The sequence below is a fragment of the Plecotus auritus genome (assembly GCF_963455305.1).
Source record: "Plecotus auritus genome assembly, chromosome: 2".
Lineage (NCBI taxonomy): Eukaryota > Metazoa > Chordata > Mammalia > Chiroptera > Vespertilionidae > Plecotus > Plecotus auritus.
The window spans coordinates 21,231,285-21,246,022 of record NC_137771.1 but is presented as its reverse complement, the minus strand read 5'-3'; the positions used below and the strand labels follow the sequence as shown (position 1 = coordinate 21,246,022).

At 42.5% G+C, this 14,738-nt stretch overlaps 1 protein-coding gene across 1 annotated transcript in view; it reads right to left on the bottom strand.

Moving 5' to 3' along the window:
- Positions 1–14,611, bottom strand: part of S100PBP (S100P binding protein) — a 38,175-nt gene extending 23,564 nt beyond the window's left edge. Inside the window, exons 1-5 of the mRNA XM_080657005.1 lie at positions 14,492–14,611; positions 7,635–7,751; positions 5,501–6,207; positions 4,344–4,426; positions 2,023–2,126 (exon numbers count right to left, since the gene is read on the bottom strand). Coding sequence (XP_080513131.1) covers positions 2,023–2,126; positions 4,344–4,426; positions 5,501–6,205 — 892 coding nt within the window. The 5' untranslated portion in view covers positions 6,206–6,207; positions 7,635–7,751; positions 14,492–14,611. The remainder of the gene's footprint in view (positions 1–2,022; positions 2,127–4,343; positions 4,427–5,500; positions 6,208–7,634; positions 7,752–14,491) is intronic.
- Between the last annotated feature and the right edge of the window lie 127 nt (positions 14,612–14,738).

Genomic DNA, 14,738 nt, shown 5'->3' with positions numbered 1-14,738 from the left:
GTTGTGGACTCGATCCCCAGTGGGAAGTGTGCAGGAGGCAGCCAACCAATGATTCTCTCTCATCATTGATGTTTCTATCTTTTTCTCCCTCTCCCTTCCTCTCTGAAATCAATAACAAATATTTTAAATAAAATGATCAAGCCTCTTCCACAGAGGCTGCATATAGACAAACTTCTTTTAATCTGCCCCTCCAGTGACTGTGTGTGTGTGTGTGTGTGTGTGTGTGTGTGTGTGTGTGTATGCGCAAGTGGGGGAGTGTCCCTAGTTCCATCAGATCTTTAAAATAGTTCAAGTAAAGGGATCTCACAAACCAAAGGGCTGAGCAATCAGTATGAGTAGTATTTGATTGTTTAATAAAATCTTTGAGAAAAAAAATAAAAGCACCTGGCCCTGGCTGGTGTTGCTAAATGGTTAGAGCATTGGCCCATGCATCTAAGGGTCATAGGTTCGATTACTGCACAAGGGTAGGTACCTGGGTCCCAGCTTTGGTTGGGACACGTGCAGAAGGCAACCAATCGATGTCTCTCTCTCACATGGATGTTCCTCTCTCTTCACCCTTCATTCCTCCCTTCCATTTTCTCTAAAAATCAATGGAAAAAATATCCTCTAGTGAGTATTAACATAAATAAACAAACAAATAAATAAAATAAAATGAATGGAATAAAAAATTCTTTTGACTGATGTCTCAACAGTTCTAAACCTTTCACTCATAGCCTTATAAAACAAAAAAAGAAAAACTCACTAATCATTCAAGATTTGTCAAAGAAAGGGGAGACTCCCTCTGATCTTTGGCCAAAAATTCTTCAAAAGCCCTCTATAGTGATCTCAGAGTAACTGAACTAATTATCTTCTCTGTAGAGCCTACCTAGAGCATCCTTCTTCTCCCATCTTCCAACTCTCCCCAAACACAAACAGAAGGGCTCTTTCCTTGCTCCTACTGCACTTTATATATAATTATATTAGAGCACTAATCCATATTGCAGTGTAATTATCCTTTTCTTCTCTAGGCTATTAATTCCCAGAGGGCTAAGACTCTACCTCACTTCTCTTTAAGTTTACTATTCTTAATCTTCAAAATTAGCACCACTGAAAGTACTCGAGATAGGTTTGCTAAATAGGGAAAGACACAAAGATGACAAAATATGGAGTGATCTTTTATGAGAAGGAATTATTTTGTAAGTATCTCTCTAACTTCTGCACCTTCAGTGCAGCCCAGTTTCCCTTTAGGAGTTTTTTTCCCATCAGCCAATAGTTCAGGATGAATGGTGGCTAGAGAAAAAGTCTAGCTAGCCATTTTGGTTTGCAATAGGTTTTAATGAACTAGGGATGACTCAGCTTAAAGGATCAGGAAGGTAGTCAGAGCCTTTCAAGAGTTTTTATTCAGCCGAAACCGGTTTGGCTCAGTGGATAGAGCGTCGGCCTGCGGACTGAGAGGTCCCGGGTTCGATTCCGGTCAAGGGCATGTACCTTGGTTGCGGGCACATCCCCAGTGGGAGGTGTGCAGGAGGCAGCTGATTGATGTTTCTCTCTCATTGATGTTTCTAGCTCTCTATTCCTCTCTGTAAAATATCAATAAAATATATTTAAAAAAAAAAAAAAAGAGTTTTTATTCAGATGGCAAGATGCAGGATGTAATTTGAAATGCCTGCTTTTTTACGTTTAAATGCTAAAGACAAGAGGGAAATAATTCCAAATAAAAATCAATGATTACTAAGCAGTGCCTGGTCATCCACTTCTACTGTTTTTCAGACAAAAAACAAATCCCTGGCAAAAAAGTATAGGTCTGGTTACACCCCTCAACCATGGGGAACGTACTTTTCATGTACTGGTATGAGTCTCTTTGGACCCCTCGTTAAGGTTAGCTCAGCCACTTTCCGGATAATCTGGTTAGGCAATCACCTGAAGTGAAAATTTTGGGGTATGGAAGTTATCTTTCTCACCAATTTAAGAAAATTAAGTGATATTATACTGGAAAAACAGTACCATCACATCTGTACATGCCATTTTTGGTTACCATGTTACCTTGGTTAGAATCCACTGAGTCTTTTATATGAGCAAAAACACTCCTGACATAAGTTTGCTTCTTCCGTTCTAGATCTGATTGTGAAAATGTTGAAACATTAGTCCTGGAACAAAGCAAACCAGAAGGAAAAACAGTCGATTAGAATTATGAGTATAATGTTTTATTGACAGAAGATATATACTGCTGATTAATCAGAACAACTAAATTTCAGAAGCAAAATACTCTCTAAGATTCAGTGACATAAGATAGTGTTAGTCATAGGAAGCTGAAATCAAGTATGGAGTTGAGAGAAAAAAGAAGAGGTTAACAACCTCCTGTTAACAAAGCATAGGAAAGTGAAGACAACTTAGTCCCTAGGAAAAAAAGCATTTGTTGAGTAATTCAAGGTCAGGGAATAGCTAACTTCATAGAGCTACAGAAAAACTGAATGTGATAAACACAGAAAAGAACCAGCTGGCCAAAACCGGTTTGGCTCAGTGGATAGAGCGTCAGCCTGCGGACTTGGGGGTCCCGGGTTCGATTTTGGTCAAGGGCACGTACCTTGGTTGCGGGCACATCCCCAGTGGGAGGTGTGCAGGAGGCAGCTGATCAATGTTTCTCTCTCATCGGTGTTTCTAACTCTCTATCCCTCTCCCTTCCTCTCTGTAAAATATCAATAAAATATATTAAAAACAATTTTTTTTAAAGAAGAAAAGAACCAGCTGGATCTGGCAATTAGAAAATTGGTGACCTTGGCAAGAACAACATCTGGCCCTTACTCATACTGACTGCACTATACTGAGGAGTCTGTGGATGAGAATATTGCGATAGTCAAGTTATTACGGTTCCAAGAAGCCTGACTTATATTCTTTGATATAATTTCCATTGTGAGCAATTCAGTATGTTTCCCTCAAATTATGCAAACAAAAGAAAGAAAAAAAACAGAAAAGGGACTTTAGCCTTATTTTTAATGTTTTAAAATTTCAAAAGCAGAATACCTATACAAATGCACATGGATACATTTATAATTTTTTAAATATCATTGTAAGGAAGCCAATGTGACCCAACCTAAAAAACAGCTTTGCTAATTAAAAAGGCCCATGTGGAGACACTGCCATCTCCTGGCAACAAGAGCATAGATTGAAAAGGTGACCCAAATCTGCAACCTCTATAAGAATTTTTCCCCAAGACAGTTGTATGACTAAATGACTTTCTACAGTTATATTTTAACATTTTTGTTAAAAATTATTCTAACCTCCTAACATATCTGTGACCAGGCTTGCCCATACACAGGAAAAGAAATCTTACATTTATACAGTGCTTTCACTAATATGTCTTTTTCTAGTCTTCAAAATTATCCTGTGAGGTAGTGGAAAAGGCCTCATTTTAATGACAAAACTAGAGGCCTGGTGCAAAAAATTCATGCGGGGGGTATGGGGGAAGAAAGACAGTTCCCCTCAGCCCAGCCTGCACCCTCTCCAATCCGGGACCCCTCGGGGATGTATGACTGCCGGTTTAGGCCCGATCCCGGGGATCAGGCCTAAACTGGCAGTCAGACATCCCTCTCACAATCCGGGACCACTGGCTCCTAACTGCTCACCTGCCTGCCAGCCTGATATCCCCTAACCACTTCTGCCTGCCAGCCTGGTCACCCCTCACTGCCCCCCCCTGCCAGCCTGGTTGCCCCTCATGGCCCCCCGACAGCCTGATCGCCCCCAACTGCCCCCCTCTGCCGACCTGGTTGCCTCTCACTGCCCCCCCTCCCCCGCCAGCCTGGTTGCCCCCAACTGCCCCCCTCTGCCGGCCTGGTCGCCCCTCACTGCCCCCTCTACCGACCTGGTTGCCCCCAACTGCCCCCCTGCCGGCCTGGTCGCCCCATGCAGCCTGCTGGTCGGTCCTTTAGTCATCCCTCACTAACTCCCCTGCCGGCCTAGTTGCCCCACGCAACCTGCTGTTCAGTCATTTGGTCATCCCTCACTAACCCCCCTGCTGGCCTGGTCACCCCTCACTGCCCCCTCTACCGTCCTGGTTGCCCCCAACTGCCCCCCCTGCCGGCTTAGTCGCCCCACACAGCCTGCTGTTCAGTCGTTTGGTCGTCCCTCACTAACCCACCTGCCGGCCTTGTCGCCCCACACAGACTGCTGTTCGGTTGTTACTGTGAGGGCATCCCAACCAACTTGCACATTACCCTTTTATTAGTATAGATGAGTCAGAGATTATTTGACTTGCCCAACATCACACTAGTAGGTGGTGCTAAAACTTCAAGTATGCTTACTCAGGGTTTTTTCCCACACTATGGGGAAACTGAGGAAGGAACCAGAATATTTCATTACACTATTACCTTGTTTTGGCTTGCAGAACAGGAATGACTTTGCCTATTCTCTCAGGAACTTTCAGCTTCCCAGAATCCTTGTCAAGAACATCCTTATTTTCAGAGCAAAAGAAATGCATAAGAAAAGATGGTTCTTAGTAACAAGAAAATAACTGAGTATACCATTTATGCAAACACCCTTAAACTAAAGGCCTCAGAGGCATATCCTTATCCCACTGTGTACCAGGCACTATAATAGCTGCTTTAAATGAGATAGTGACTGCAATCTTAAGTGGGGGGGAGGGGGTTTAGAATCCTAAGCAGCAGGGATTATTAAACCCATTTGGAAGAAAGGGAATCAGGCTCAAAGAGGTTAAGTAAATTGCCCAAGATTTTTCAGCTCTTCTGAGGCTAATAGCTGGTACTATATTTAATATAGCAATACTAGAGGCCCGATACGCGAAATTCGTGCAAGAGTAGGCCTTCCTTCCCCTGGCTGCCAGCACCGGCTTCCCTCTGGCATCTGCCACCCGGGCTTCCCTGCAGCTGCTGGTAGGCACCTGGGACCTGGGCTTCCCTCACAGTCCTGGCTTCGTCCAGAAGGATGTCCGGTGTAATTAGTATATTACGCTTTTATTATTATAGATAACCAAAGCGTAGGCTGAAGCCCAAAGAAAGGAAAAATAATACTGAAATAATCATCAACTTAGTAATTATCTAATAAATGGTAATTTAATATCATGAATGTTAATGCAAATACACAATTACCCTTTACCATGAAATATTATTCACTCCTATTTTTAAATAAGAAATGTGAAGGCTCAACCATTGTGGGTCAGTGGTTGAGCATTGACCTATGAACCAGGAAGTCATGGTTCGATTCCTGTTAAGGGCACATGCCCGGGTTTCAGGCTCAATCCCCAGTGTGGGGTGTGCAGGAGGCAGCCAATCAATGAGTCCCTCTCATCGTTGATGTTTCTATCTCTCTCCCTTCCTTTCTGAAATCAATAAAAATATAAAAAATAAAAAGAAATGTGAGGGAACAGAGAGGCTACATAATCTGTCCAAGGTCATGGTATTAGACAGGGTTCAAACCACAATTTGTCTGAATACAAAGCTCTGCTCCTATACAGCTTCTGAATGAAAAGAATTTTATTTTTCTCTTCATCTTGAAAAAATATACTTACTTTGTTTGATGAATTGGAAACAACTGGAAACTTCATTTCACAACTTGATTTATGTGATCCATTTCTCCAGGATGACCCTAAATGAGGAGTCTCTGAATGGTCCAAGATCTGAGTGATTACAGATGTAGGTTTCTTACTATCAGGCATACTTTTTTCAGGGACAGTTTGTTGAAAGTTATTACTTGAAGGAGAAGGGAGCGAGGGCCCATCCCAGGGAGAGTTATTGGGAATGATCCCTTCAGAATTAGTGCAAAGTTTGCTCTTATTTGGGCTAAGACCATCTTCTCTCATCCCTTCTCCAAGGGAGGAGCGTTTTTCAATATCTTTGGATGTATCAGTCTTGTCCTTATTAAGCACAATATCACAAGCTGTTGGATTAAATGGTGCAACAACTGTTAATTTTACAAGATTCTTTTCTGGTGCAAAGGGTCTGTTTAATGGTTTCGTAGGAGTTGGTCCCTGACCAACTGATGTACTTTGAGGTAACTTGAAGAGGCCAGGAGTCTCAGCTACTGGTACACGGCTGCTCAATGAATTTTCCTCATCCTCATCTGATAGATCATCATCCCGCAAGTACTTCTCTATCTCTTCCTCCGTGAAGCTGAAATGGCCATCATCTTCTTCTCCTTCACTCAGGTCCAGCAAGGAGTCATCCAATATATCCTCATCCAAGGGACCCCTAGAGGGCACTAGTGGGCACATCATATCTGGAGAAATAAGAGGCAGGTTCACTGAGGAACAGGAAATACTCTTTCTACCAACTCCAATCTGCTCTATAGAGTGGTAGTGTCCTCACATTTCAAATTCTTTACACTGTGACTTGTAACATGAGAAACAATTTAAAGATATCTAACTTTATCAGAATCATGGAAATACATAATAGAACGATGAGATACCTTTTTCCCTATAAATATGGTAAAAATTAAGACATAATAATCCAGGTTAGTGTGGATGTGCGAAAAAGCACTCTCATACTCTGTCAGTGAGAGTGTAAGTCAGCACAATATTTTGTGGATAGTTATCTTGGCAATACCAATTTACCCAGGTATTTCACTTCTGGAAGTTTATTCTACAGAAATACCTATACAAATGCACATGGATACATTTACAAGGATATCCAAAGCAGCATTACTCAAAATACCTAAATATTGAACAATCTACATGCCCATCACCAGGAGATCAGTTAAGTAAAATTATGGTATATTCATGCTGTGTATATTTTAAACTACAGTAGTCTCCCCTTATCTGCAGTTTTGCTTTCCACAGTTGCAGTTACAGTTTCAGACACAAGGTCAATCGAGGTTCTAAATTATTAAATGGAAACTCCCGAAATAATTCTTTTTTTGTTAAAATATATTTTTATTGATTTCAGAGAGGAAAGGAGAGGGAGAGAGATAGAAACATCAATGATAAGAGAGAATCATTGATCGGCTGCCTCCTGCACACCCCCTACCGGGGGTTGAGCCCACAACCTGGGCATGTGCCCTTGACGGGAATCAAACCTGGGACCCTTCAGTCCACAGGCCGATGCTCTATCCACTGCACCAAACCAGTTAGGGCCCGAAATAATTCTTAAGTTTTGAGTAGTGTGATGAAACCTCGTGCCTTCCCACTCTGTCTTGTCCAGAACGTGAATTATACCTTTGTCCAGCATATCCACACTCTTTATGCTGTTCATTAGTCACTTAGTAGGTTATTGGAAGGACTGTCATGATATTTCAGTGCTTATGTTCAAATAACCCTTATTTTATTTAATAATGGCCCCAAAGAGCAAGAGTAGAATTGCTGGCAATTCATATATGCCAAAGAGAAGCTGTAAAGTACTTCCCATTAAGTGACAATGTATGCATAAAAAGGGGAAAAACAGTATATATAAGATTCAGTACTATCTGCAGTTTCAGGCATCCACTGGGGGTTTTGGAACATATCCCCTGCGGACAAGTGGGGACTACTGTATTTAAAAAGACAATGTGATCTGTATATACTATAATTGAATAATATCCACAACATACAAACAATACAAATATAATATGTAAAATGTTTGGATTTTCATAGTTTACACTTTTTAAAAAACAAACATATTATTTTCAAAAAAAATTTTTTTAATTAAGAATATAAGAATTGTCTTCCATACTGTGTGGAGCTGCTGGCGTGATCTCTGCCTTTGCCACGAGACCAAATGGAAAAAGGTTTCAGCTCCTGCTAGCTGTTCCTTTCAGCCGACTTGTCAAAATGATTGACTCCCACCTTCCTGAAGGTACAAAGAAAATTAGAGGATCTTCTCATCACTTTCAACTCTGCTAATTACAAAGTCAACTGTATTATGCTTTTAAGGTGCTCCATCTATTAATTTTCATCTTGATTTTTTTTAATACCAGAAAGTTAAATTTGAGTCAAAACATAAAAGAAAAACCTTTAGAGAAAAAATTATGCAACTAAAGAACTAGTTTTGTTCCAACAATTTGTACTTTCTTAAGGTTATCATTTATTTGCTCTAGTAGGATGAATCCTGGGTTAGGAGTCCAAAAACCTGGGTTATAGTCCTGGTTCTGTCACTAACTAGTTATAATAATTTAGGTAAGCCACTTAACCATTTGTACTTGTTTTCTCATTTATAAAACGGAGAAGGGATGGAAAAGGGGACCAGGCAATGTCTAAGATTCCACCAAGATCTAAGTTACTCATGTCCATACATACAAAAGTCTCATTTCAATAGATACATAGATGCAAAAATAGAAAAAAATGTAAACACAAATTTGATGACTGCTATAACATGTGGAGGGATTGAGAGAGGTCAAAAGGAGATTTTGGTATCATTTTACTTTTCCAATTGAATATTTATATATTACTAGTTTAAAACCTAGTTTTCAAACAGCTAATGATGAATTTGATCTATAATTATTTTCTAATGGAGAAAATGAGAGAAAGCTAATATTTCACATATTTCATATAAACAACTGAAAAGCTATAAGAAATAATTAAACACTAAACTCAATAATCTGGGAAATTCATGATAGCCTTTTTACTGTGAATTTTGCCTACCCTACTTCCCTCCAAACCACACCTGTAATTTTAGCTTTAGTTCATACATTCTTACAGAAAACATTTTCTGAGTTACTATCATCACACAGCACTGAGCTAGATAATACATCTCTATAAAATTTCTAAGAAATAAAGATATGATTTCTACACTCAAAGGATGTATAACTTGCCAGGAGACAAGATTTAAAATTACACACTACTATGAAAAAATGTAAAATGGCATGGACAACAAAGTACCAGAGAAAGAGTTAGAAGGGAAGTAATTTGAAAATTAAAAGGGACCTATGTAATGCACAGCATGGTGATTATAATTAACAACACTGATTTTATACTTGAAAATTGCTAAGAGGATATATCCTAAAAGCTCTCATCACAAGAAAAAAAACTGTAACTATGTGAGGTGATGTTGTTAACTAAAGTTATTTTATAACTAGAGGCCCAGTGCATGGATTCGTGCACCAGTGGGGTCCCTCAGCATGGCCTGCGGCAATCGGGTCAAAATCAGCAATCCAACGCTGCCTGCCACTCCCGCTCATCCCGGGCCCACTGCACCTGCCGCAGGCTTGCACCCAGTCAGTCTCGATCAGGAGAGGCTCTCAGCGGCAAGCCGTGAGTCCTGCATCTGGCACCCTGGGATCAGCTGAGCAGTGCTCCTGCTGTGGGAGAGCACTGACCACCAGGGGGCAGCTCCTGCATTGAGCGTCTGCCCCCTGGTGGTCAGTGCACATCATAGCGACTGGTCATTCAGTCATTTAGGCTTTTAAATATATAGATTATATGGCAATATGTACATATATCAAATCATTATGTTGAACACCTTAAGATAATAAAACTAGGGGGGGATAATAAAAGAAAGAAGGAACTAATTAAACTTTATCTTAGAAATGAGGTGGGACAGAAAGGAAAGAAATATTAAATACCTATTATAAATCAGACACTGAGAGACATTTACAGCTCTAATTTAACCCCTCAACTTAATTCTATAACACAGATCTTATCAAAGAAACTAAGGTTTCTGTTGTATTTAAACGTAGTGCTGCTAAGACTTTTTCTCTGATTTTACCAACAATTGTTCTGAGAGTTCCAGGCACTGGAGCTGGTTCCTCATTGAAGAGAAAAGTAATTTCTCTGCCCAGTGACTTTTTCTAACATTATTTCTTTAGGCAGAAGTAAGAAAAGTTGACTTTTGGAAATTTCTTTTTTACATAAAGTTTGTGGTTGTAAAGCACAAGTATCACAGACACTGGGGTTAAGCAGCTACATTTCTGAGAAGCCCTTTCTGAGCCCCTATCCCCATTCTCACTCCAGCACCTGCTTGACCAAATGAAGAGTTCAATATATTTTCACTCTTGGAAGACTAAAGTTCAAAGTCATAAAGTAACTCAACCAAGTACAGAGAACTAAGAATGCTAGAACAAAGATTCAAACTAAGGTATATTTCCAAAGGCAATGATTTTTTCTTGTGTATGTTTTTTCTACCACCTTTGTAATAAGACTTGCCCAGGGTTAGTCAGCAAATGGCAGAGCCCTCTAAATTCACTACACCTTTTAATAGACATGAAAGATAAGGATACTAATGAGGATTTTGGTGCTGTGGCAAAAATAATTTAAGCCACCTTATTATCACAGACTTCCTTGATTTTCCAGCTGAATGGAAGAACATCAGAAATATCCCTGAATGGGGCCAAACCTCACAGGAAAACAAACAAACATGGTTACTGCACACAAAAAGGACCAATATCCTTCACAACCACTGAAAACATCAATTTCTATGCCATACGACATCCAGAGCCACGGAGCTGGCTCTTCTGAGCTTCTCTCATATAATGTTCCAAAAGAGCTAGGAGCAAAACAATACTATCCTATATAGTAATCCTATATAATCCTATATAATAAAAGCCTAATATGCAAATCGACCAAACGGTGGAACGACTGGTCGCTATGACGTGCACTAACCACCAGAGGGCAGTCGCTCAATGCAGGAGCTGCCCCCAGCCAGAAGGCCCCAGGCCAGCCAAAGTGGGTGCCAGCAGGGACCCTACAATCGCCCCGCCGGTCGCCCTGCAGAGGGAGGCAACTGGCAGCAGCGGCGGTGGGCGGCGGCGGGGCAATTGGAGTGCGGGGCCAGTCGGTGAGCAGGCAGCACCAGGCCGCCAAGTGGGTGCCAGTGGGAGCTTCCCCTCACCAATCGCCCCATCGGTCAGCCCTGATCACTGGCCAGGCCTAAGGACCCTACCCATGCACAAATTTCGTGCATCAGGCCTCTCGTATACATATAATTTTTAATCTGCATAAATCATTCTCTTCATAATTTTAGTTCCTCATTTTAATACACATACAAAAATAACATAATAGCATAATGAACCCCACATACCATCCATACCATCATTCAGGCCCAACAACTACCATCAACCAAACCATAGCTAATCTAACCCCACCCATTTACCAGATTATTTTGAAGCAAATCCCAGGCATCACATCATTTCATCTGTAAATAACAAGAATTCCTTATCATAAAATATCTGGTTCAGATTTCCAATTATTTTATAAATGTCATATATTTTTAAAAGATTTTTTAAAAATCATTATCCAACTAAGGTCCATACATTGCAATTGACATATGTCTTGTGTTTCAATCTATAGCATCCCCATTTTTTTCCTGCAACTTGTTAAAGAAACAATACCATAGATACATATATCATTAAATTATAAAAACATGCATAGGAATAAGAAACACCAAATTCAGGATAGTGGTTACCTCTGGTTGTGGGAAGGGAAGAGGAATGGGCAAGGGAGCATAAGAGCTTCAATTCTATCTATGTTTTATTTCTTAAAAAAAAAAAAAAAAAACAACCTAAAACAAACATGGCAACATAATATAAAGCTGGCCCTTGCTGGTTTGGCTCAGTGGATAGAGCGTTGGCCTTTGGAGTGAAGGGTCCTGGGTTCGATTCTGGTCAAAGTCACATGCCCAGTTTCCCAGTTTGTGGACTCGATTCTCAGTAGGGGACATGCAGGAGGCAGCCGATCAATGATTCTCTCTCATCATTGATGTTTCTACCTCTCTCTCCTTCTCCCTTCCTCTCTGAAATCAATAAAAATATATTTTTTAAAAACATTATTTAAAAATGATAAAGCTGGATGGTGGGTATAATGGTATTCATTACTATACTTTTTATATCCTTAAGATATTTAATAATAAAAACATTTTAAAATTAGAAGTCAGTGGGGATACAATGATTACATTCTCAAGTTTCAAATGTCCTCTCCTGTAAAAGGACCACATAATACTACCTCATGGGGTTGTTGGAAAAATTAAATAAGATCATGAATATAAAGCACTTAGTATACTACAGTATAAAAGCTAAATAAGTAGTTTACAGACATTTCACTCCATCCTCATCACCTCCCTGAACCCTTCAAAATCTTAAGAGGAACACAGGAATAGTAGGAAAAAAGAGTGCTAAACTGGTAAAAACTTGCCCTAGCCCTCGAATGTTGGGGAATTAATCCAGTAGCTCTAATCTCTTCTACATTAACCCAGAATTCAACCATTTGCCACAAAATTAAAGACTAGGCTATATAGACATCTGAACTAACAGGCAAATTCTGTAAATTAATAATGAAGTACCTTGTATAGAGGAACTAAAATTCAGAAACTTCAGCAATTCACTTCAAGTTTGAACCTCAAAACAGATGAGAACACTCATCTGAAAAATGGGAATTATTCACTGTTAACTTCGAACAGATTATCACGAAGATCAAATGAAGGCCAGTTTAGGGAGAGCACTCAACATAAAGCCCTATACTAATGAAAGTTGATATTTAATGAATTTGTAGGGAGGTAGGATCTCAGATAAAACTGTAGTTCTAAAGTTAAGTTCCACAGACAGCCTTAGTACTTGTCTGCCATTCTACCATCACCTGCCTTTCTTGGCACTTACTTTGTAACCTCCACCAAAAATATTCGGATCTCTTTATTTTTAAGGGAAGAATATTTTTCCCATCTCCCAAGTCTCTCTCTTAATTCCTCTGTTCCCCATCCCTTCTGACCCTATTCTGTCCTTCTATGTCTCTCACCTGTCCACCCCCTTCTTCACACTTCAGTTTACCACGTCCGCCCTCGCTGTTCTCTAACCTCCTGGTTGCAACCTCAGAAACTGGCTCCCTTTCTATTTTTATCATACCTAAAAGACCTACTGCCTTAGAGCACAAAGCTTTTTTTTATTTTTTTTTATTCAGGCCACTAAAACTGCAACACCAGAGACAACCCCACATCCCTCTTTCAAGGCTCTAAAACCAAATCATTACCAAGCTGAATTTGACAGATATGGCCAAGGGCAAGGATTATTTTCAAGGGACAGGATTTCCCCACTCAACTTTGATTTCCAACTTTCCCCATATGCAATCCGTGTGAGGCACACTACACAAAAGGCACTCGGTAGGTTTTACCACTCCATAAAAGGGACATAACATTTAAACAAAATCAAAGTGAACTAAAATTATCTGTCAGAATTGTGCAACTCCCTTTGAGGTAACTGAAAAAGCTGTAGGACAGAAAAACAACCCAGAGCTGGAAATCTCTGCTGCAAGTAACATTTCACTAGATAAGAGCCCCAGGATTCTCCTCCCATGTAGGCATGGGAGACCAAACGTCCAAGCTGCAGCAACAGGTTTCTTAAAAAAAAAAAAAAAAAAAAAAAATGTAGACAGATTTGCTAAAGGTTGGAGCCTCTAACATATTCACAGGACACTGGAGGTCAGGTGTGACCCATGACCCATCTGAGACCATACACCTTTTACCTGACCCACAGTAAATTTCCACCACTTCGCTCCACCCATCTGAGTCTATTCTGCTAGTAGATATGGCCGCATCCTGCCTGAGGAACAGAGCCAGCTCCGCCCCAGAGCCCCACCTTAACCTTTAAACAGCCCTTAAAAACCTCAGTCCCTCACGAGATAGGCCCTTAGCTTTCCATAGCTCTTGGCCCCTTTCCGCCCTTGGAAAGTGAGTAAAGCTTTTTACTCAGTTACTCTTCTCTGTGAATTCTTTCACAACCCGCGGCTTGGATCGAGAAAACCATCCGAGCCCACCTAACAAGGTGAGGACAGCAGGTGGGCAATTCAATTACTTTCTGTGGGCCCACCCTGCGTGCCCAAGCCTTCCCTCCAGGCTCAGGAAGGAATGGGTGGGGCGCCTCCAGTTCCCGGGAGCCAAATCCACCCTTCAGAGGTAGCCGCCTGACCTCTCCCTGCACTCCCTCAGGTAGTCTCAGCCTCCAGCACAGCATCGCCCCGGGGCAAGGCCTTCGCACTTCCCTCCTCCCTCCTCCTAGAAGACCGAGAATTCCCGCCACCCCGCGGAAGGCGGGAGAAGCGCGGGCTTGATCCCCACCCCTCCCCCAGGAGCAAAACCTGCCCGCGGCGGGCCAGCGCCCGCAGCCCTCTCCCTGAGGATGGCGACCCACACCACACCGCCGCGGGACCACGGCCCCGCTCTCCCGAGGGGCGGGTCATCCTCTCCTTTCCCCGCACTCCAGGCGCGGCAAAAAGACCGCGGTCACCTCCCTAGCTACACCCTCCGCCCCGTGGGGTAGGGGAGCCGCGTAGCGGCAGCGCCCACCCGCCTACATTTCCATCCTTCCCCACCGCCACTGGACTGGGAGAACCGACGTTGCTCCCCGCCTCAGGCCGCCAAACAGCCTCCCTTTTCCTCAGCAGGGTGAGGGGAACCTAGAGCCCGCCGACGTGGAGATGGGGGCAGGGACACTCCCCCCTCCCGCCGCCATCACCTCAGGGACGAAAACGAGCCCTTCTCCCAGCAGGGCGAGGGCCTCCCAACCCCTCAACGGGGCGGACGGCGAACGTGGTCCCCTAAAGAAGCAACAGGCGCCCCCATCCTCCTCCCAGCCGGGGAGTACCGACCCCCTCGCCCCTCCCGCACTTCACCTCCGGAAGCGGGGCCGAAGCCTGGGCGAAGACCTCACCTCACTCCGCCCCCTGCGCCATTTTATCGCCCCTCTCCACGACCTCCCCCACCCGAGGCAGCCCGGGCAGCGCCAGGGGGAGGGCAAACAGGCAATGATTGGCAGGAAGTCGCCCCGCCTCTTAGAGGGTGGAGCCTCACGCAGGCGCCGCAACCCCTCCCTCCGCACCGCCTACCCCGACTACTGGCTCCACCTCTTCTCGTCTCATC